Raw genomic sequence first — 23533 nt, 5'->3', positions numbered from 1 at the left:
CAATACAAAGTAGTGCCTTTTTGGCATGAAAAATGCTCCAGCGACCTTTCAGCAGATGATTCATTCCCTTCTACATGACCTTCAAGGAAGTGAAGCCTACAATGTACATTGATGATGTTATCATCTACAGCGACACATGGGACCAACATCTCTAAATCATGCACGAGTTCGACATTCTGGCTAAAGCGAACTTGACTCTGATCCCTACGAAAAACAACTAAATTGATATGCTACTGTAGAATAGTTAGGTCATAAAAGAAGTCAAGGGTATGTTACACCTATCATGGCTGAAGTGAAAGCTATAATCGCAAAATGTCACAGCAGGTACGGCACGACGAAGATCCCTCCCTGCTCAAAGGCCATAAGCGCCGATCATAGGCCGAAATTTTGCAGCCCTTCACCGGCAATGGTGACGTCTCCATATTCATGAGTGAAAAATTCTCGAGAGGGACGTTAAACAATACACAATCAATCAATCTGTTCTTTCAGCCCCCCCCCCCCCCCCCCCCCCCCCCCCGGTTTTTCTAAGCATTTTAAGCTTACAGTTGATGGTAGTAACAATGCACATACGGTTGTTTCTTATTTTTAGAAGAAACCTACAAAATGTCAACAAAATAATTCTACCATCGAAAAAGCGTGCGTTGCTTTGTTGTTAGCTTTATAAAATATTGAAGTTTATTTGAATGTTACTGTGCATCCAATTCTTGTTTTAAACGGATCACAACTCCATCATTTTGTTTTCTGCATAAAATGTCGAACAAGAATCAAAGATTGATTGATTGCATCTAGCTTAACGTCTTTCTCGAGAATTTTTCACTCATATGGAGACGTCACCATTGCCGGTGAAGGACTGCAAAATTTAGGCCTATGCTCGGCGCTTACGGTTATTGAGTAGCGAGGGTTCTTTAGCATGCCACACCTCCTGCGACACGTTTTAAGGTCATCTCCGAGGACCCATGACATCCACACCTGATGCCGTTGGCGATGGAACTGTCACTACCGGTTTTAACGACTTCGGTCTGTCGCGGCCGGGATTCGAACCCCAACCCTCACAAGATTGAGTCTAACGTTAACAGAGAATGATATTGATATTAAAGGCAAAGACAATGTTATTGCAGATGCCTTGTCAAGAGCGTCACGAATATATACTGTTTCTATTTCTTTGATTTGATGTATATGGATTCAGGTCTTGAATTTTGAAGAGGTGAGTTTTCACCGATATCTAAACTTTTCTAAAGCGAGGGGGCGGTTAATTTTGTGTACTAGTAATAAATTATACGTGATTGACATTGACAAGATTCTAGACGCTCTAGTTTTAGGACAATGTTTGTTGGTGCATTACTGTATGCTTATATCATAACTACCGTGACAGATTGTGGGACATCGCAACATGGCGTAGTATTTATCTTCTAAAAGACCGACAAATATTATCACGATTGGGGAGCACGATTAGATGCGATATATTACGCTTTATTACGATTATAAAGACTGAAAATTAATCGTGTTGATCGTAGAAAAAAGTTTTGACAGTCAAAACATTTGCTACGATCAACACGACTGACACCAAGATTAGGCAAGATTTCAAACGATTAAGACCACGATTTCAATCGTGCCGCGAATCGTAATGGTATGAACGTAGCATAACAAAGCTAAATGCGAAGTACGAAATCAATGAAGCAAAAAATGTGGTCAGTAGAGTGTCTACAAGTTCAGTCCTGTTACTACATGTATATCCCCTCTCACTATGAATTTCAAGGGGATAGCAAGGATTAATTATCTTCAAGTGCAGGGGTACTCCAAGGATCAGTGTTGGGACCCCTTTGGTTTTCCGTATGTGTAAATGACAAATTGATGCTATGTTGATTCTATGCTGATGATTCTATGCAGATTACAATGAAAGAGATTGGAATCATGATCTCAAAATATATGAAAATTTGTTAACTAAATGGTTAAAGAAATTTTAGTCCTCATCAAATGCAAAGGTACACACCAGTCATGGGTATGAACGTTTGGCATTGACACGATTAGGCTTCTACGTCTGTATCTGTGTCATATTCAAAAAGAACTCACTGAGTGAGTATATATTATTGAGGAACTTGGTGTGTGCGCGTGGAGGTATTACTCGCGCTGGTAATTTTCCTGCAGTGCTGACTTGAACTCCTCTGGCTTTATGGTGTTTATGAGTGCCTCCGGAAGTGAATTCCAATCTAAAATTGTTCTTGGTGTAAATGAATTCTTATAAATGTTTGTAGATGAAGAAATTACTTTTACTACTTTAGAATATTGTCGTTGGATCCTTTGGTTTCTGTATATGTGCATCGAGTCCGTGGGGACGGCCATCAGGTCATTTACGATCTTGAAGAAGAATGTTAGTCGTTGAATTCTCCTTCTCTCCGCTAACGGCGTCCACTGAAGTTGTCTCATCATCTCGGTAACACTACTCCCGCGCCTGTAGTCATTCATAACAAAGCGAGCTGCTCGTCTCTGGAAACACTCGAGATCTTATCTGTATCCTTTTTTGTAGATGGATCCCAAACAGTACTGGCGTATTCTAAGATAGATCTTACAAGCGAGACATATGCAGTTTCTTTAAAATTCCGACCACTGTGCTTTAATTTTTGGAGTATGAATCCCAGAATGGTTTGCTCGGTTGCATATCTTGTTGATGTGGGTGGTCATTTAAGGTCTTCACTGATTTGTACTCCGAGATATGGGTTGTCTTGTACCTGCTTTAATATATGGTTAAGGGAGTATAGGAAGTTGATGGCGTTTTACTGCTGTGAATACTCATTAGGTAGCACTTGGTTGCGTTGAATTTCATAACCCATTTTCTTGCCCAATGTTCTAATGATGCAAGATCTTCCTGAAGTTGTATGCGGTCTGAGTGACTGTTGATCTGTCGGTACAGCAGGCAGTCGTCTGCGAAAAGGCGTACTTGTGATGAAACACTAAGTGGCAAATCGTTGATATGGCACAGAAATAACAACGGGCCGAGCACTGTGCCCTGCGGTACCCCGGAATCAACAGTGCATTTGGACGACATCTCCCCCTTCGACTACAACTCTCTGATGATGATCCGTCAAAAATGATGATATCCACCTTAAGATGTTACCTTGTATCCCATAATTGTTAAGCTTATGCAATAGTTTACGGTTTGGCACAGTGTCAAACGCTTTGCTAAAGTCGAGTATCACCAGGTCAACTTGTTTACTCTGGTCGAATCTATGCATGATGTCCTCCATTGTGATAATAAGTTGACTCTCGCATGAATGACCACTTCTGAATCCGTGGTGTAACTTGCTCAGTATGTGATGTTTCTCTACATGTTTCAGAATGTGTCGGCATATGATGTGCTCTAAGGATTTACAACACACACTAGTAAGTGACACTGGCCTGTAGTTGGCTGCCTCATGCTTGTTGCCTTTTTTGAATATTGGTGTGATGTCTGCATTCTTTCAATCTTCAGGTAAGGTTCCTGTGTGATACTGCTGGTGCTAGTTCTTTGGAGCACGCTTTTAGGACGGCGTTAGGGATATTATCCGGTCCACTAGCCTTGTTGACATTTACATTCCTCAGAAGTTTTTCTACTCCTTCCACAGTGATGTCTAATCTTCCTATCAATGGGTAGTTCTTTTCATTGATCTCTGGTAGTTGTTCATCTGACCTTTCCTTCGTGAATACGGATTTGAACTGAGAGTTTAGTATTTCCGCCTCTGTCTTGTTGACCCCATTTTGATTTAGTCCTTTTATCCCTACACTGCCACTACCTTTAGACTTAATGTATTTACAGAACGATTTGTTGTTTCCCTGTTCCAGAGAACCTGTTAGTGTTTTGTTTACATATTCCCAGTGCGCTCTACGAATTTCTTTTTGTGTTGCACTTTTGTGTGTTTTATATTTGTCCCAGTCCTCTTTCCTTCATGTATGTGCATAACACACACACACAATATTGTCCTCTGATTTTTCACCACAGATCAAAATCCCTGTTGTAGACCTGTATCAAAAGTCATTGACTTTAATTATGCCCGAGATGTATTCCCAACCTGACACAACAAAACAGAGATGTATTCCCAACCTGACACAACAAAACAGAGATGTATTCCCAACCTGACACAAAAAAAACAAACCACTTAGTTGTAAAAGCTACATATTCAGTTTAATGAATAATTACAAATGAGAAAATATGCATATAAAAATATCAGTTGCTAAAAATATAACAGATCTTTTACAATAGAATAACAATTTGATTAGTCATGGTGGCATATTATCCAGCGTCATGTATCACATTTATTGATAAATCGATTCACTGAAGGAATGGTCAATATGGTAATGTTGAACACTTTTTCAGATATAACCTTAATCACATTTAAATTATTACACGGTGCACAACAAATTCCTTAACTCTTACAAATATTCAGACAAGCTTATTCTGTTAACTCTATATAACATCACTGTCACTCTGCATAACGTCTGTCATTCTTCCCTCTCCTGAGGTACAAGTAAACTCCAGTTTTGAGACATTTTGTTTTTTCAAAGAAATTCTTGTAAAGCATTGATACACAATAATCATTATCATGATATCACACTTTTCGGACTTTGTTTCCTATCTAACTTCCTGATTAAATATTTGAAGATCAATTTGCTAAGTTAAAAACAGAGTATTCATAGTTACTGTATATTAATAAAACAAAATTATCCTAAAACATTCTTTGTTGCTCAGAGAATTAAAAGTAGTTACAACACAGACACTTGTCTCGAATGTTATGAATTTTTGAATAGGTGCCTGTGGGTTACAAATAAAAAGAATTCTCAATATTTTGTGTAAAATTTAACTGACAAATTTCCAACTGCAGGACGGAGAAATGCATAGTTGTGAACACGTGACGTAGCGGTTCTGACCATGAAGTATGAGACATTCATAAAGCTGAACAGCTCGGGCACTGGTTATTCACAGAATATCTTACCTGCTTGGACACCAATTGTTTAGTGTGTACAATAGACCTCCACATCATTTACACAGATGTTCACCAATAACAGAGAAATAACAGCATCAACAAAATTATAATTTCTCAACAAATAAATGTCTTATAAAAATATATATCTCAACAAGAGAATGATGATGTGCTGAGCAGTGTCTCTTCCACAACACATCAGTGTTTCTAACCTTGATTAATTGTATTAAATAATTATTAAAATTTCTACTACATTTTCAATAATGTTTCTAACCTTGATTAATTGTATTAAATAATTATTAAAATTTCTACTACATTTTCAATGATGTTTCTAACCTTGATTAATTGTACTACAGTAATTATCAAAATTTCTACTACAGATTTCAATGACGCAAAATTTCAAAAGGAACTTAAGCTACTAAAAATTGATATTTTGAATGTTTAGGTACATGCCATGAAGCTCATCATTACAGGATGATACACTGTACATATCTAATTTTTTTTTATCAATACGGTGGTTTATATACTGTCGTAGATATATATTTTTTTTTTACAGAACTACCTAGCGCAAAAAAAATCCAATGTAACATAACATGAGATATTTTTGCAGAAAGCATGAAAAACAAAATAATGACTGTAAACCTATTTGATAATCATTCATCATAGTATCACCACTTTAAATGCCAATTACTGAAACACCATACTGAATTTAACATACTCATTCTGCAAGTGTTTAACACATATCAACAGGAAAGAAATTGTATGTCGCCTTCAGTATCACTCAACATGATAAAGACCGAGTCCTCCATTTCATCAGGAACAGTTAAACATGCAGTGTATTTAGATACCAAGAATGTTTACTACTAATAGAATGAAATGAGAAGTGAGAATGGAAATTTGCATAGCAACAGTCAGTTTGTCTACCATTTTGTTGGGCATTGGGCACAGAAGAAATGCAAAGCTACAAGAGTTGTTCGCCCATTAAATTTCCCTGCTTGACATGATGATATGCTTGTTCAGCCTTCTGCCCACCATTACTCCTGGGTCATGTGACTTCCACCTATCTTTGGGGCATGCAGTGTACTGGGAGGTTGTCATATCTTTTCTATGTAATTAGCTGGGAACAGTCCTTCCTTTCCTCTTAAACGGCCCCTCCACCACCCAGCTGGGTCTGATAATGAAATCAAATATTGATAAACCGTTCATTAAAAGACAATTTCTAGGCTCAGCATTATTGCTAAATAGAGTATCGTAGTGTATTGTGGAAGGGACTTATATAGGTTGTGTCTGTTGTCTAATCCATTTATGCTTCATACTTAATAAAATATTGTATATATCAACAAGCATTGCATTTATTTATGAAATAGATTATGATTTTTAACCTGTTTATTTGTAAACTAAATATAATTCTCTAAACAGAAACTAATTATTGGGATATTAAATTTCTTGCCTTCTCTTCTGGTCAGACAAGTAGATCACCAGTCTATGATACCATCACGAGATGAGCAGGAATAAATTCAGACCACGACACTGAACCCGTTAACATACCTTCTTTGAGAATATCAATAACATCTCCTTCGTTGAAGCTCAGTTCATCTGTATCCTGAGCATCATAAGCATACAGACAGCGACACTTAGGTAGGCTGGGCTTAGGTTTCTGGGGCGGAGGCTTTGGTCGCCCTGCTCCAGGGGGTGGGGGCTTTCCTCCTGACTTCCTCCGCTGAATTCTGAAAGATAAAATTCTTGCAATTAGAATTCTTTAGTTTATTATCTCATACTCTGTATTAAGCCATTGGTTACATTTTATAAAATGAACATTTAAGATTCTTAAAGTTTCATAGATTTCTTAACGACTGTGAATGTCATTCCTAGCAAGCGGCAACAGATTAACAAAACAAGTAGTGTGTGTGTATTATTTACATATACCCTGATATACTGTAAATTCCTAATCATACGTGAGGAATTAATTATCACCTAATTTCGCGAGGAAGCATCACTTGCATAATGAAATTATTCACTTTTATATCTATATTGCTGTAAAAACTCTTGATAAACATAGCACTCATGGATTTATTTTCTCGCGCTTTGACGCATACGAGTCATTTCTCAATATGAAGAACTCGCGTAAAATTAGGAATCTATAGCATACAACAATTCTGAACTTCAGACAAAAAAGATTTCAAGTAAATGCATACATACTGTCTAGTACAAATTTGTTTTTGTTAGGCTGTTAGTTCACTCTTAGATAAAGAAGAAGATGAATTTATGATATTAATCATTTACAAAAATCAACTTTCTGTGTTAGACAAGTAATGTTATTCTGGCAAGTCAGAAACTATCATCAATCTCCAGCAACATTTCTTTTTTTTTCTTGATTAAGTTTAATTTCAATATAATCATTGAACTGTAAATGATTTGTGAACTTAATACATGTACTACTTTTTATTTTTTTTCTTACCAACTTCAGAACATGGATATTTATTTCAACAATTTATCATATACCAGCATTTAAATAAAACAGCTTTACATTATCAAATTTCATGTCACAACCAAGAGGTCTTGGATTCAATTCTTGATTCTGGCACTGTATCAAACTTAAGATGTTTAACATAAGCAATACCTGTTTCTAACTAAGCACTCAGCACTAGAAGCAAACAACCTTCAGATATGACGTTAAAAACAGAGGTCTCGTGGCATGGTAGGCATTGGCATGATAAGAACCCTAATGGCTATGACCCTGAATACCAGGCATACAAGGGCAAACTTTGTGACACTTCACCTACACAGTACAGCTCGTTACATGTCCATAATCTTGAATGGGATTAAGAAAAGAAAAAAAAAAAACAACAGAAAAATAAAACAACGGTTAAGTGAATAAAAAAAATGTCATACTTTCAAAGCTGCATCACTGCCTGAATTTTTAAGGAAACACCTGACAATACGGTCACCATTTACACACCACAGATTTGCATTTTGTGTGCAGAATTTTTCAAAGCCTTGAGTTTACAGAAAGCACTGCATTCTACCATAAGCTCTTAGCTCCTTAAACACTACATAAATTAGTGAAGAAGTCTCACAGAAGATGATAGTATGTACCCTACACATTTCAACTAGCTTTGTTGTTAATGATGGAAATGTTTGAAAGAATGAAAAAAAAAAATCACAGAAAAATCTAAAACAAAAAAAACAAAACAAAACAAACTAAACAACATAAAAAAAACCCACCATACCTATAATAACAATAAATGAAACAAAAGAAAATGTTTTTGGAGTTTTTTGTTGTTGTAAAAGTGTACAGTGGGTGCAGAAACTGGTTCAATCTCCTTAACACCATGCAAAAGGCACACACAACTTACTGAGAGGTTATCCGGTCCTGGTCTAACTTGGCTAAAATTCTACAGAACAACAGAGCCAAGGTTAGTGTTACAGCAACATATCTCCTGAGGGGGGTGTCAAAATTCTAACTTCACAAAGGTTAGTATTACAGCAACATATCTCCTGAGGGGGGTGTCAAAATTCAAACTTCACAAAGGTTAGTATTACAGCAACATATCTCCAGAGGGTGGGGTGTCAAAATTCTAACTTCACAAAGGTTAGTATTACAGTAGCATATCTCCAGAGGGGGGAGGGGTGTCAAAATTCTAATTCTCCAGAGGGAGGGGGGTGTGTGTGTGTCAAAATTCTAACTTCACAAAAACCGTGCACAACAGCGGCACCACTGTTTCTGTTCCAAGTGGTAGCGACAGGAAAAATTGGTCAACTATGCCAAAATGCTTCAGAGCAGGTCCACTCGCAACACACAGATATTACAATAGAGGCTGATTTTACTACAAATCAATGCATTAAGAACTATAGCCTAAAATTACTTGCATGTGATTCGATAATTAAATCTGCTCCTAAAGACTTTACATTTATACAGAAATGGCAACAAATGCCACACTGTGTGAAATATTATAATTTCACTTATTGTTATGCTGTAGTTCTTGGTGCAAGTCCTCTGTTGTTTTGTATAACAGAATTCCGACTCTTTCATTCACTGGTTCTAAATTCCCACATCAGTACAGGTACAGGGAGACAGGTGCTTTACAGGAAACGATAGAAACCAAGGTTTCTGATTAAGTCATGGCATTAATAACAACCATTGTAACACTGATGGTGTAACATACAAGTCATGGCATTAATAACAACCATTGTAACACTGATGGTGTAAGGTACATTTTACCCACAGCTGTTCACTGTACTTATACGCAGTAAAAAACAAAAACTTCATCACTTCCTATAATTCACTATATCACAATTGTTGTGTTGATATTGAGAGAAAGGTCCACGCAAAATACACCTCTACTTAGTAGTTAGAAAATCTGATTAGTGAGGTTTCAAACATGCTGAACACATGTACACATACCAAACAACATTAGAAATGTTTAATGCACGTCATCCAGTCACTTCTGAATTAATCTTTTAAAAGCGATTTGGTTTATGACTTGGTGGATATCTTTGTCTAGGTTGTGAATGTACGTTGTATAATTGTAAGACATGCACACTATACTAAAGGAAATTGAATGATACAATTGTACTATAGGAAACTGAACGATACACTTATACTATATTAAACTTAATGATACACTTACACTATAGGAAACTGAACAATACACTTACACTATAGGAAACTGAATGATACACTTATACTATAGGAAATTGAATGATACACTTAATATACTATAGGAAATTGAATGAGACACTATACTATAGGAAATTGAATGAGACACTATACTATAGGAAACTGAACGATACACTTATACTATAGGAAACTGAACGATACACTTATACTATAGGAAATTGAATGATACATTATACTATAGGAAATTGAATGATACACTTACACTATAGGAAATTGAATGAGACACTTATACTACAGGAAATTGAATGAGACACTTATACTACAGGAAATTGAATGAGACACTATACTATAGGAAATTGAATGATACATTATACTATAGGAAATTGAATGATACACTATACTACAGGAAATTAAACGATACACTATCAGATGAAATCAAGAAGATACATGTATCATTGTTTTTCTGGAGAAACAGGAAAATCAACATTTTGTAAATCACATTTAATTCTCAAGAGTTTTATTTAATACAGTGAAACTTCTCCAAACCGGCCCCTCAGAATACCGGTTCTCCCTGAATATCGGCCGATTTTCAAAGTCCCGGCAGAAATCTTAACATTTCCTTACATAGAAAGTCTCACAAAACCGGCCACCCCTGAAAACCGGACATCAGCCACTTTTTAAAGTACATTTGTTAACAAACATGTGTAATTTACCCTTAACATACCAGCCACCTTTTGAAGACAAAAAAATCTTGGCCATAGGTTAATTAAGATCCTCCAGGTGTGCAAATTGACTGACCTACTGGCCAGGTATGAAATTATCCATCGGAGGTGTGAAAAACACTAGTGGCCTCTTCAATTTCTATTGTTTACCTGTGCTGTCAAGGGTGTTAGTTGACACTTAGCTAATCCAAGAGACCCTTCCAAATTCTGTACAAATTGTAAAAAACAGTTAGGAAATTATTGAATGAATACTGTATCAAACGCCATCTTGTTTCACCATACTTTCGTATGGATATAAGCGGTAGTTAATAAAGAACAAACCCATGACTGTTAATGATAATTATTAAAAGATAGATTAATTTTCTTGGTTTCCATAGACTTAAAATTCCAAAGAAATATTCAAATTACAATTTCATATTTACTACTGTACTTTTAAAAACGTCTAAACAAAATTGTTAATGACATAAGCGATGAATGTAAACAGAGTTTTTATAGGTAAGAGGAATTCCAATAATAGGCCTCTGTGTTTTCTTTATTTATCCTGTTATAGATTTTCAGTTTAAAATTAGATGATTTCAGCGAGAATATTTCTTGTAATTCATAATTATCTTTAGGTACAAGCGGACTAATTTGATCTCCACCGATAATTGATCATAGATCACCAGATCAAAGTGAACAGTACCTACTTTGTGAATATTGAGATAAAATGTCTATAATTGCTAAATTCTCGGTATACCGGCCATCCCTCTAAACCGGCTGTTTTTTCCGGTCCGAGAGCCGGCCAGTTTAGAGAAGTTTCACTGTATGTGTAATCTTGTGAACCTAGTCATTCACGAACATTAAATTCTTGTGAATTAACTCTTTAATATACAAGACCTTAGAAAGAAATAATGATTCACAAAATTTATGTCTTCTGAATAAATACATCGCTATATTAGTGCGAAAATAGGGCCTTGTGAACTACAATGATTTACATTAGCACAGTTGCCTGATCATGGACTCTCAAATAACACCATCGAATCATGACAACCTGAAATATCTTAAATAACACCATCAAATCATGACAACCTGAAATATCTCAAATAACACCATTATATCATGACAACCTGAAAAATCTCAAATAACACCATCGAATCATGACAACCTGAAAAATCTCAAATAACACCATCGAATCATGACAACCTGAAATGTTTCAAATAACACCATCATATCATGACAACCTGAAATATCTCAAATAACACCATCAAATCATGACAACCTGACCTGATATATTCCATATAAATAAATCCCGATTACATGACATCTAAATAAACACTTGGTCTGAATCATGCAGCATATGTACATGTACCTCCTACCATCAAACTTACCCAGCCTGCCCGGCGTCAGGGGTAGCCATGAAGTTGTTGTTAACAGGCGCATTCTTCTTACTCTTTCGTAGAACTTGCTGGAAGCCACCCTGAGGCAATGATGGTGCATGGTCACTGTTTAGACGAGATCTTCGTTTTCCTCCTGATTGAAAAAATAGACGATATCTATACGAACTTCAACAAAACAAAATTAAGAATAAAAGAGGATTATTATGAATTATTACTTATAAAATCAAGTGCTTCTCATTTTCTGTGGTTCGCAAAATGTATAAATATAACTGCACCCTCCTCATTGTAAATCTTAATTTACTCAGTGCCTACTACATGTACATATATAATACAATGTATGCTACATATACTGTATTTATGTCTACTATATGTACACTGAGTACATAAAATGCTATGTACATACTATATGAGTTTACTACAAACTTATAGAAAACTCTACTGAAGTAGAAATTGCAGTATAATGTATGTTGCCTATCTTTGATTTGTTAATCACTGAGTTCTACCTGTGTGTGTCTGTACACACCTGTTAATCACTGAGTTCTACCTGTGTGTGACTGTAGACACCTGTTAATCACCGAGTTCTACCTGTGTGTCTGTAGACACCTGTTAATCACTGACTTCTACCTGTGTGTCTGTAGACATCTGTTAATCACTGAGTTCTACCTGTGTGTCTGTAGACACCTGTTAATCACCGAGTTCTACCTGTGTGTGTCTGTACACACCTGTTAATCACTGAGTTCTACCTGTGTGTGTCTGTAGATACCTGTTAATCACTGAGTTCTACCTGTGTGTCTGTAGACACCTGTTAATCACTGACTTCTACCTGTGTGTCTGTAGACATCTGTTAATCACTGAGTTCTACCTGTGTGTCTGTAGATACCTGTTAATCACTGAGTTCTACCTGTGTGTGTCTGTAGACACCTGTTAATCACTGAGTTCTACCTGTGTGTCTGTAGATACCTGCACAACTTACCTCCTCCGTGTGTGGGGCCTGATCCTGGTATGTCAGGGGGCGCGAAGTTTGGTGGCGGTCTAGTGGGTGCAGGGCGTGATGGAGGTCCTCTTTGTGACCCTGCCCTTCTAGTGCGCATGTTGCCATTACTGACGGCCATCTTTGTTTTCCCTGGACCTACGTTGAGATTAACAAACAAAACTAATGACAATGAAATACAATAGACATGTGAGTATATTTACATCTAGATAAATTACATGTATGTCAATAACATCGATTTTGGGATTGCTTCAATTCCTTGTGAAATGTCTTCAAAATTACTAGCACTATAGTGATTTGAGAATATACTGAGGTAAACAATGTTACAATTTATAGAAAATTTGTTTGCATGGCCTATTAAATCATATTAGATGCATTGAAATACACAATAGTCAAGTTAAAACAATAAATCAGTCATTTGAGATTTTAAAAGAAGCTTCATGTAATTTTTATCACTAAGATTGAAACAGTTCTCAATTCACATGTGAAATCTGACATCCAAGTACACATTTTTGTGTCCATGAGCACCCAAGAAAAAAGCCTCCATGCTTGGCAATATCTCAAAATCTCCTGAACATTCTGTGGAGGAATTACAGCAGTCTATACTTGTGAAATTACCCAAATCCTTGCACAGGTCTGAATCTCGTTGACATACAGTATTCGGTGTTATCACCTCTGACTCAGTTTGTTAGCAGCGAGTCCTTTGGTAGCCCTGGCCCAATGGAAATATTGTTTTGCTTTCCTGACATGGCTGTGTTTTTGAGTACTTACGGGAGTCTTTGGGTAATCCTGGCCCTATCGACATGTTTAGAGTTTTCCCTGATGGTTTCAGAATGGCTGTGTTTTTTGAATACTTATGGGAGTCTTTGGGTAATCCTGGTTCGACACATTTAGAGTTTTCCCTGATGGTTTCAGAATGGCTGTGTTTTTGAGTACTTACGGGAGTCTTTGGGTAATCCTGGCCCTATCGACACGTTTAAGAGTTTTCCCTGACTATCCTGACATGGCTGTGTTTTTGAATACTTACGGGAGTCTTTGGGTAATCCTGGCCCTATCGACACGTTTAGAGTTTTCCCCGACGGTTTCAAGATGGCTATGTCACTAGGCTGAGGGAGCTTCTGGAATTTAATCACCCTGTTTCCTCCTCCTCCCCATCCTTCTTTTTTCACTGGAAACTCAATTCTGAAATTTTTTTTATTTCATTTAAATAAACTATATTCAGTTATACTTATATATCAGTAATAAACTAATTTTGGCTGAAAATATAAAATAATGCAATAATGAAATTTGCCTACACTGGATCTTGCAAACATTGTGCAGATTTTGGCATCTGGTTTTAAATTCTATCAAAAATTTCCTGTATTTACAGATATTGTCTAATCTGAAAATAATTTTTTATACTTAGCTATAGCATGTTCAATTTATATCCAAACATGTCCAAGTTTCGCTATATCAAGTACGTCCATATTAGAGGAGTTTCTCTGTACCAAATATGTCAATATTAGACAACTTTTGCTATTATACTAACACTGTTTGTAAACACTAATATCAAATGACTTATGAATATTGTTTAAACTAAGTTTCGCTATAGCAAGTGTAGACAAGTTTGATACATGTAGCAGATCTCTGTCTTATCCTATTGATGTTAAATTTACAAGACTTTCAAAAACTTTCTTTGAAAGGCATATTCATACATGTATGTATATCCTGCATAATACATAAAAAAACAAAAACAAAAAACATACGCTTCCAAGAAACTGATATGGAGCTCCCTGTTTGTTTTGTCCTTGTATCTCTTTTTCAAGGTCATCAGAAATTCTGTTTTAAACATGGATTCCAACATACTGCTGAAGTCATTTTCTATATGTATCACAAAAATATCATCCTGATAGGGACTGAAAAAATAAAACAACATAACTGCAGGCTGTAAACTTTTTCTTAAAAACAATTTCACCACTAGTTTTGAAATACCCTGTACCCTGTCCTCCACTCACCTAAGGCACACCTGCTTAATGTGTTCAAGTGGAATATCTCTTTTGAGAACCTCGATCATTTTCCCTTTGTCTGGTCCTTTTTTCACCTTGAAAATAACAACAAAACCAACGTATTATCATAACATTAACACTTCCTTCAAATAAAATTATAATATAACATGAAAAATTTAAAAACACCATCTCATTGGAAAATGTAAACAAGAGGCCAATTGTCCACAACAATCCCTCATGGGGCCCACACCCTGACTCCATGAATCATGGGTAAAGCTTGAACATTTACGACATGAGGCCACTTGAATGTAAAACTTAATGTAACTTCACACTACTTATGGTTCTTCAGAAGAGGATGTGTTAAACTCCTACCACAAACCTGCTCAGTGACTACAGGTGGCATGGTTTACACAAATCTGAATCTTTGAGATTTTTTAATCACCATACTTTTTCTTCATTATCTCCCTTTGAAAGAGGGCGTGGTCCTTGAACCAGTTTAATACAGTGGAACCCCGTTATAACGTTCACCCTTTATTACGTTAGTCCGCATATTACGTTGGAATTTCAAAGCACAAAACCATTTCTTAACAAACCTATATAAAATATACCTTGTTATTATATTGTCCCAAGATGCCGGGACTCGATATTACATTGTAAAAATTCTGACAAAAACGTACTAAACCAGTGGCGTAGCTTCCATTGAGGCAACCGAGGCAGCTGCCTCGGTAAAAAAAAAACAACACCTTTTACGTTGTTAAAATGTCGATAGTAATATAGTAATGCCTCGGTAATATTCGAACCCAAGCTACGCCTATGTAAACCTCTAATTATTCAATAGTGATTCTCAAGATAATCAACCATTCACACCTTGACCGTCCCAGGCAGTCACCCTGTAATTTCCTGGTCTGTTAGGGGATTAGAGACACTTGACTGTTCACACTTTGATAGATCTAGCGACATCAATACAGGTGAATACCCCATATTGAAGCCCGTGATAAACAATTAAATGATGTTTATATAGAAATTGTACTCAATAAAATTTTCTTCATTTTTCATATTTTGATGATCAAAGAAATAATTTCTCAACCATATGCGTGTTCAGTATCGTTTAGCTTTCGATATTAAAACTCTATTTACGGACAGCATGTAGGAAAAAAATTATCGTAGCACAGTTAAAACAGCTTGGGTAACGGCTTGGACATACTGCCCAGTGTTATCGGCCGATTCATGCAAGCTCAGTGAACATTTTAAAATCCCTTGATATCTTTTTTTGATGTGCAAGTGATTTTAGTGCCATCATTTAGTGTTATAAATGTGATCTTAATATTAGTGCATTATTATTTTATAAAAGTGGATTGCGTTTGTTCTCCATGTTTATCATTGGTGAAAAAAGTGTGCAAGTGTTGGATATCATGTGCGTTTTGTGTCGTTGTTTTGTTGCTTTTTGGGTGGGATTTTTTTAAATTGTGTTTTGTATCATGTAGTAGAGATATAACTTAATAAAAGCGATGTTTTGTTATTTTTTGTTTTATGTACGAATGTTGAATACGAACCGGAACGAGTTATTGAGAGAAATTTATATGAACGCATTATGTTAAAGTTGAACAAAATGGCGGAAATGAAAGCAGATATGCAATGCCTATCAAAACATCCTAGGCTTATGTATCCTACACAAGAAATAAAGAAAAGGGATGAGAACATGAAGAATTACGAACATTTAAGATAAGATGTAAATAAATCAAGTGTCATAGTCTTTAAAACAAAGACAGTAGAGATATGTTCACACACACACCTTCACGGAGTATCAACGGAAGATATAGTTTCCAAATGATATTTTTAATGGATTTCACTGGGAACGTTTATTATGTTGACCTCGGTATTACATTATTTTATCGTGACAAAATGGAAAACGTAATAACAGGGTTCCACTGTAGTAGTCAATCTCTACTTACTATTTCTCTGCCTATTAGGTAGATCTTCTTTGCTGTCAATAGAAGATCTCTTTTTGCAAGCTGAAAACAAAATTTTTAAAATACATCTACAATATCTATTATTAAATCAAATTAAATTAAAATCTTAATTTTAAGCATAATTACAACCTCATACGAGAATTGTAAATGTTTAAATTCAGTATATGTTTAAATGAAATTTACAAACCGATTTCAGCTTTTAAATATCACCCGTTCAGGAAGATAAAGTTTGGCAACACTTTAGCACACAGTACCTTGAACCTTCTGTCAAATTTCAGCACAGTGTCAGCAAACTCGATTCTCTCTCGCTTTCCTACGAACGTACGTAATGCGGGATTGTCCTCCATTCCGATGTAATCACCGACAAAGTTCCGGTTCAGGCTGTGTCGCCTCCTCTCCTTCTTGTTAAATAAAATGTCCGAAGCTACAAAAGTATCAGAAACAAGTTTTTTTTATTTTTCCTTACTATCATGTCTACTTCTTACTGTCAGAAATAATTTCTCTAATCAATGATACATCTACTGAGTGGACATAAGTCACCTTCTTCTCGCAGTTTGTAATAGGTCTTCCGGGCGTGGTATTTTCTGTAGGCTTTCTGGATGACACGAGCATAGGCATCAAACTTTCTCTCTCTCATCTCTTCCAGTAAAAACAACTAAAAACCAGAAATTCCAATCTTCAGAAGGTAATATTGGGTGTTTAGGAAAGAATCTGACTTAACAGAAACACTTTCAGACATTGGCTAGTAACATCTTAATTTATCAGTCTCCTTTACAGAAGAGTGTAATATAATTGGCTTTCCAGGTGGTTATCTACATGTATGTACATGTAGGTTTATATTTCCTATAAATGTCAAACAAGGATGAAAGGTTTGCTAAGCTTTGAGCCTCAGGTTCTGATCTGAGTGAACCATTTCAGTGCTAGGCATGTAATCAATGCTTTGTTTTGTAACATACAAACATACATGTACATAGGGCACATTGAGATGTGTAACTGATTCACAATATTCATTAAACACAGTATTTTCTAGCTGCCATTGGTCAGCTTGAACAACTTGCCAATTTCCGGATTTTTAATGAACTCTCTTTTTTTTTTTAATGAACTCTCTTTTCAGGTAGTATTGGTCAGCTGGAGTGACTTATCATTTCCAGATTTTCAACAAACAACTTGCTCTTTTCTTGACAGTATTGGTTATTAGCTGGAATGACTTACCGATTCTGGATTTTTTATGAACACTTTGGTCTTTCCAAGTTGCCATTGGTCAGCATCCATGTTGACGTAGTTCATCAGGTGTTTGATTCCCTGTTTAGTGTCCCCACGCCACGCTGGCCAGGTTTCTGGGGTCAAAATGGCGTACCTAGCCACCAGAAAATACCCAGTTAAGCAAGTAACAATAAATTTGCAGTTTAACCGTAATTTGGCAATTGGAAAATCATGCGAGTTACATTCATTGACAAGTATTTTTCTTACACCCATACTTAATTAATAGGAAAGGATCAGATCGTTATTGACTGTTTCCAAAAATATGCATCATCTTTTCGAGTTCAAAAAGCACTTTATTTTAAATTACACCCCGGTACTACATGATCTCCTGGTAAAACTGTAGTCTAATATAATAACAACTTAAATTCAGTCTAACATTCACTTCTTATGCAACACAATGAAATTAATGTATATACATTGTCTGATCAAATGATTCCACATTTAACGGGTGTTTCACGAGTTGCATTAACATACAAAGGAATTTTTAAAAAACCATCTTTTACAAAAACCAATGTTACATTTCTAACTGTTTTCTCAGTGTTGACCTTTTGAAGTTTCAATGTGTTAATTTTCCCACAACTGGAAGTAAATTTCATGCAATATGAAAGGTCAGTGGGCATGGACTATGGAAATTAACATGGAATGTCATGTGTATTTCAATTTCTATTGGTCAGTATTTTTTATATATGCTGATTATAAGGAATATTATTCACTGTCTAGTTTGTCGGTTATGTGAGGTGATTAACTACAGTGGAAAACGTGATAATCTAAGCATTACAGATGTATTAACAAACTAGACAGTGATAATTCTGTAATTTCTGTGTAGTCTAACAGTGCAAGACTTGAAACCTTCTTTTTCAACCAACATCAGACTGTCAAAGATTCATCTAGTATACATACCGTCTCAAGAATTTGGAAAACTCTCTCCTGAATGCAAACCCAGCTCGTCTAACGCGGATGTTTTCTTTCAGACCTAAGTATTCAACCTGATGCTTCACCCTAAAAGTAAAAGTCAAGAACACTAATCTACAAAAGCCAAGGATACTAATTTACTTCTCTATTGTTCACTTTCATTTTCAATTGTTTACTTTCATTTTGTTCACTTTTTTCATTTTGTTCACTCTCATGGAGACAGATTTTCCGATTCATTTTCATGATAGTCAATTATCAATAAACAATTTAATCGCATGAAAAGAAACAAAAAGATGAAATAAAATTATTTTATTCTAGTCGGATAGACAATTAAGTCATAATTAATTAGGAAACAATACATACATATGCGTGTGTATACATACACTGTATAGACATGTACACTAGACAAATGATCTTTATCCAAATAAAGTACACAGAAGGTGTAAATATTCAGGAAAACTAACTACACACCTGCTATCCTCAAAGTCTCTGGGTTTCTTTGTTTCGTTTGGTTTAATACATCTTATGTAATGTGGTGTGCACTTCATTAGTGTGTCTACCAACTTGTTAGCCTGCGTCTGAAGATAAACGCGTACAGGTATGAGCATACTGTTCCAAGGAACACGCGTCAGAAAAAAACCAGACAGATGGAGTAATATCACAGGAGCCACACACCCGGAATACGCGTCCTAAATCTCATACAGATATCACAGGAGCCACACACCCGGAATACACGTCGTAAATCTCATACAGATATCACAGGAGCCACACACCCGGAATACACGTCCTAAATCTCATACAGATATCACAGGAACCACACACCCGGAATACACGTCCTAAATCTCATACAGACATCACAGGAGCCACACACCCGGAATACACGTCCTAAATCTCATACAGACATCACAGGAACCACACACCCGGAATACACGTCCTAAATCTCATACAGATATCACAGGAGCCACACACCCGGAATACGCGTCCTAAATCTCATACAGATATCACAGGGGCCACACACCCGGAATACGCGTCCTAAATCTCATACAGATATCACAGGGGCCACACACCCGGAATACACGTCGTAAATCTCATACAGATATCACAGGGGCCACACACCCGGAATACACGTCCTAAATCTCATACAGACATCACAGGAGCCACACACCCGGAATACACGTCCTAAATCTCATACAGATATCACAGGAACCACACACCCGGAATACACGTCCTAAATCTCATACAGACATCACAGGAGCCACACACCCGGAATACACGTCCTAAATCTCATACAGATATCACAGGAACCACACACCCGGAATACACGTCCTAAATCTCATACAGATATCACAGGAACCACACACCCGGAATACACGTCCTAAATCTCATACAGATATCACAGGGGCCACACACCCGGAATACACGTCCTAAATTTCATACAGATATCACAGGAGCCACACACCCGGAATACACGTCCTAAATCTCATACAGACACAAAATTCTACAGTACGTGTGACACAAAGAGACAAAAACCATGGCACATACCAATTGACTCTCATAAAAGGAATACACATGCTAATATCAAAATACTACCTCTAACAGTTATAAAATTCTACACAGTACATGTACTTCTACAAACTAATTTATCTTACATATGTAGCATGATTCTTGATTACTTAGGAATTTTTTTTTCGCATGGTTACACACATTCATATTTTTTTTTTTTAATTTTCAACTTTCAATACATGAAGAGTGTATAGTGTACAATGTACCACCAAGTATACTTATCTACGAAATGTTGGCATGTGCTAGTAATACTTAACATCTAGTCTGAACAAAATTAACCTTAATTTTACTGGACACAGTGGATGGTCTCCCTTTGGTCTGCTGGCTGAGATCCTCAGGGTACAAACTGACTAAGAATTCACTGGAAGGTAAAGAGTTCTGATGACTAATCAATGTCAACTCAATATACGTTCTTTGCATCGGGCTAACATCAAATCTTTTGATGCAATCAAACATTAAGATTTCCTACTATTCAAGAATTGAAAGTAGGTCATTTATCTGATTTTAAACAGTATTTTATTATGATAAATCATGATAGGATCGGACAGCAGGCACTGCCTATATAAGTCCTCTCTGTAGAAGGTACAATGTCATATAAACATTAGAATATATACAGACACTAAATCATAAATCAAGTGCTTCTTGTAAATTAACACAAATATTCTAAATATTACTAGTCTTTAATGAGAAAGACTAGTACTGTACTATATGTGTCATGCATCTTCAATAATGGGAGGGGTGTGTGTGTGTGTGTGAATTACACATTTTGATCAGCGTTTGAAACTCGCTGTAAAATAAGCTAGACCTGCAGGGTTGACTGCTTGCAAAAATGTAAGCCCTGCTACAGACCTTCTAGCCCCCGAGAAATAACTACCATTTTTTAAATTACTTTTATTAACAAAGAAGCCATTATGTGGCTATATGACTCATATATAATTTTGTATGTTACAACTTCGTTACTGGTACAATTAGTACACTTGATGCATCTAAACTTTCTTTAGTTGAAATATGAGCACGTCTGGTCTGGTGTCTCTACCAAGAAAGTTGTCCGCCCGTGGCAAATATGCATCTCGAGCGGTCGGGCGCACAGTTATTTAAAACACTGATTTTGACGCATGGGGGACTTACTTTTGACTGGATTGCATCAGCATAACTAAATCCTGGAATAGAACATCTCTGTTTCGTTCGCAGAATCCTTCAGCATCATAGGACACCTAAACAAGAAACAATTGGAAAACACTTCATTACCTAAACCCGACAACACTGAGATTATACTAGTCATCCTTTTGAATAAGAAATGAACAGTGTAACATTTGGCAGTATTCTGACAGTATGTACAACCAATCGTGGTCTTTCCTTACATAAACAACGAAATGCTAACGACATAAAATAAATCCCCAGTAAGAATGAATCAATTTGTCATAACAGACTGTGTACAATGTGTCCATGTTTTGCTTTGTGAGGAATCCCTAACGTTTTGCTCTGTAGGTGTTAAATCTGACCTTTCCAGCGTAATGATGAATGACGAATCCAATACTGGATCCCTGATAATGCTCGTGGCTTCCGACACCAGCACTTAATTTCTGGAAAGAAAAACGTGACTGTCATTTTCACAAAATCATCAAAATTCTCAATAATAAATCGGTGAAATAACAAAAGATTTAAAATTCACAATAATAAATCGGTGAAATAAGAAAACCATCATCATTCACATTTAAGTATGTTGGTGAAATATTTTTTTCCCTCTATAAAAACAAGCATTCTGAGAGTATTGCATGGCAATACATAGTCCCCTACCGGTTGCAAAAATCACTGTACCACAACAATATTCAAAGTTCATTATTTAGGTTATGGTAAAAGGGAAAATTGGGGAACCAGGATAGGAATGGTTGGAAATCAACTACTATTCGAGCCGAGACTAGACCAAGAAAAAAGACAAATTTATAATTAGGTAGACGATCATGAATAATTTAGCTATATTGTAGTATTACTATGCTAGAAGTTTTAATGAGTGTAGTATTCTTAATTCTTATTAATTTTACAGAGATAAGAAACTTGGATGTAAACTAACAATTCATGCTATTTTTCTACGTCCAAGGGCCATAACTTAATGGAAAATCAACAGACCAAGATGAACAAACTTGATCTGTAACTTGTTATGGAAAAGCAATGTACCTAATATCAAATGAATTTCTGCAAGCACAACCAACAAAAGTCCAGAAAACTGATAATTCATGCTATTTTTCTAAGTCCAAGGGCCATAACTAAGTGAAAAATCAATGAACCAAGACGAAGTTCGAACTTGATCTGTAACTTGTTATGGCAAAGCCACATACCAAATATCAAATAAATATCTGCAAGAACAGAGAAAAAAAGTGCGGAAAACTGGACTGACGGACAGATGGAGCGCAAACCTAAAGTCCCCTCGACTTCGTTGGTAGGGGACTAATTAGACAAATCTTCTCCAAACAATTGATAAATGACGTGCATCTGGCAGACATATATCTTTCACAAAAACAATCTCATTTTTCTCAGGTCTTGAAGCAATTTAAGAGTCATTACATGTGCGATACACTTATACCAAAATTGCATGAATTAAGACATTTCCTACAAATATTTATACTTTTTGCATTTAATTAGGATATTATGTTTAAAAGTACTATACACATGTAGTAATTAGTTTTATAGCCGGATGAATGCTAAGTAAGATGTAACATATTTCATTATTTCCCACTACTCACAAAATTTTCACCTTATCACTGGATTCACATTTCCAAATATCAAAAATTCGACCACAGGGAGTTTTAAACTAAACAAAAACAAACATCATACTACTTATCCCTTACCACTCCCTAAACAAGCGCCTGGATCCATACCTGTAATAATGTTTGATCCGCCCCTTCTGATACAGCATGCATGGTCGCACACACATCGTCCATGATACACATAACTCCTGGTGGTGATTTACTCTCGATCAAATCGCACACAATTTTGTTGTTAAAGTATTCGATGGGTGTCCATTTTATACCCTCATTTACATACTCTTCCTGAAAAAAATAACATAAGACAAACTGAGAATTAAACATTTCCTGCATTTCCTAGGTATGAATACCGGTAAACATTTAAAATAAAACGTAATTAAGCATTCACATTATTCTTCAGTAGAAGTACCGGTAAA

The 23533-nt window shown here is 36.1% G+C and overlaps 1 protein-coding gene across 5 annotated transcripts in view; it reads right to left on the bottom strand.

Moving 5' to 3' along the window:
* Positions 1 to 4134: 4134 nt before the first annotated feature.
* The window catches only part of LOC125649594 (unconventional myosin-Ie-like), an 83675-nt gene continuing 64276 nt past the window's right edge, over positions 4135 to 23533 (bottom strand). For 3 of the 5 annotated variants that reach the window (XM_056167026.1, XM_056167025.1, XM_056167027.1), the window contains 18 exons: positions 23232 to 23402; positions 21858 to 21938; positions 21484 to 21569; positions 20635 to 20716; positions 19264 to 19370; positions 18781 to 18879; positions 17830 to 17974; positions 17158 to 17272; positions 16872 to 17041; positions 16600 to 16659; positions 14657 to 14742; positions 14408 to 14557; positions 13690 to 13844; positions 12645 to 12800; positions 11663 to 11804; positions 8309 to 8347; positions 6501 to 6679; positions 4135 to 6123 (listed from right to left, as the gene is read on the bottom strand). In XM_056167026.1, the coding sequence (XP_056023001.1) occupies positions 6047 to 6123; positions 6501 to 6679; positions 8309 to 8347; positions 11663 to 11804; positions 12645 to 12800; positions 13690 to 13844; positions 14408 to 14557; positions 14657 to 14742; positions 16600 to 16659; positions 16872 to 17041; positions 17158 to 17272; positions 17830 to 17974; positions 18781 to 18879; positions 19264 to 19370; positions 20635 to 20716; positions 21484 to 21569; positions 21858 to 21938; positions 23232 to 23402 (2100 nt within the window). In that variant the 3' untranslated portion in view covers positions 4135 to 6046. The remainder of the gene's footprint in view (positions 6124 to 6500; positions 6680 to 8308; positions 8348 to 11662; positions 11805 to 12644; positions 12801 to 13689; positions 13845 to 14407; positions 14558 to 14656; positions 14743 to 16599; positions 16660 to 16871; positions 17042 to 17157; positions 17273 to 17829; positions 17975 to 18780; positions 18880 to 19263; positions 19371 to 20634; positions 20717 to 21483; positions 21570 to 21857; positions 21939 to 23231; positions 23403 to 23533) is intronic. The other 2 variants (XM_056167028.1, XM_056167029.1) reach the window with 1 other exon arrangement.

The sequence above is a fragment of the Ostrea edulis genome, chromosome 5 (assembly GCF_947568905.1).
Source record: "Ostrea edulis chromosome 5, xbOstEdul1.1, whole genome shotgun sequence".
In the NCBI taxonomy this organism is placed as follows: Eukaryota; Metazoa; Mollusca; class Bivalvia; order Ostreida; family Ostreidae; genus Ostrea; species Ostrea edulis.
Note: the sequence above shows the minus strand (reverse complement) of the source record. Positions and strands in the feature narration are given on the sequence as shown.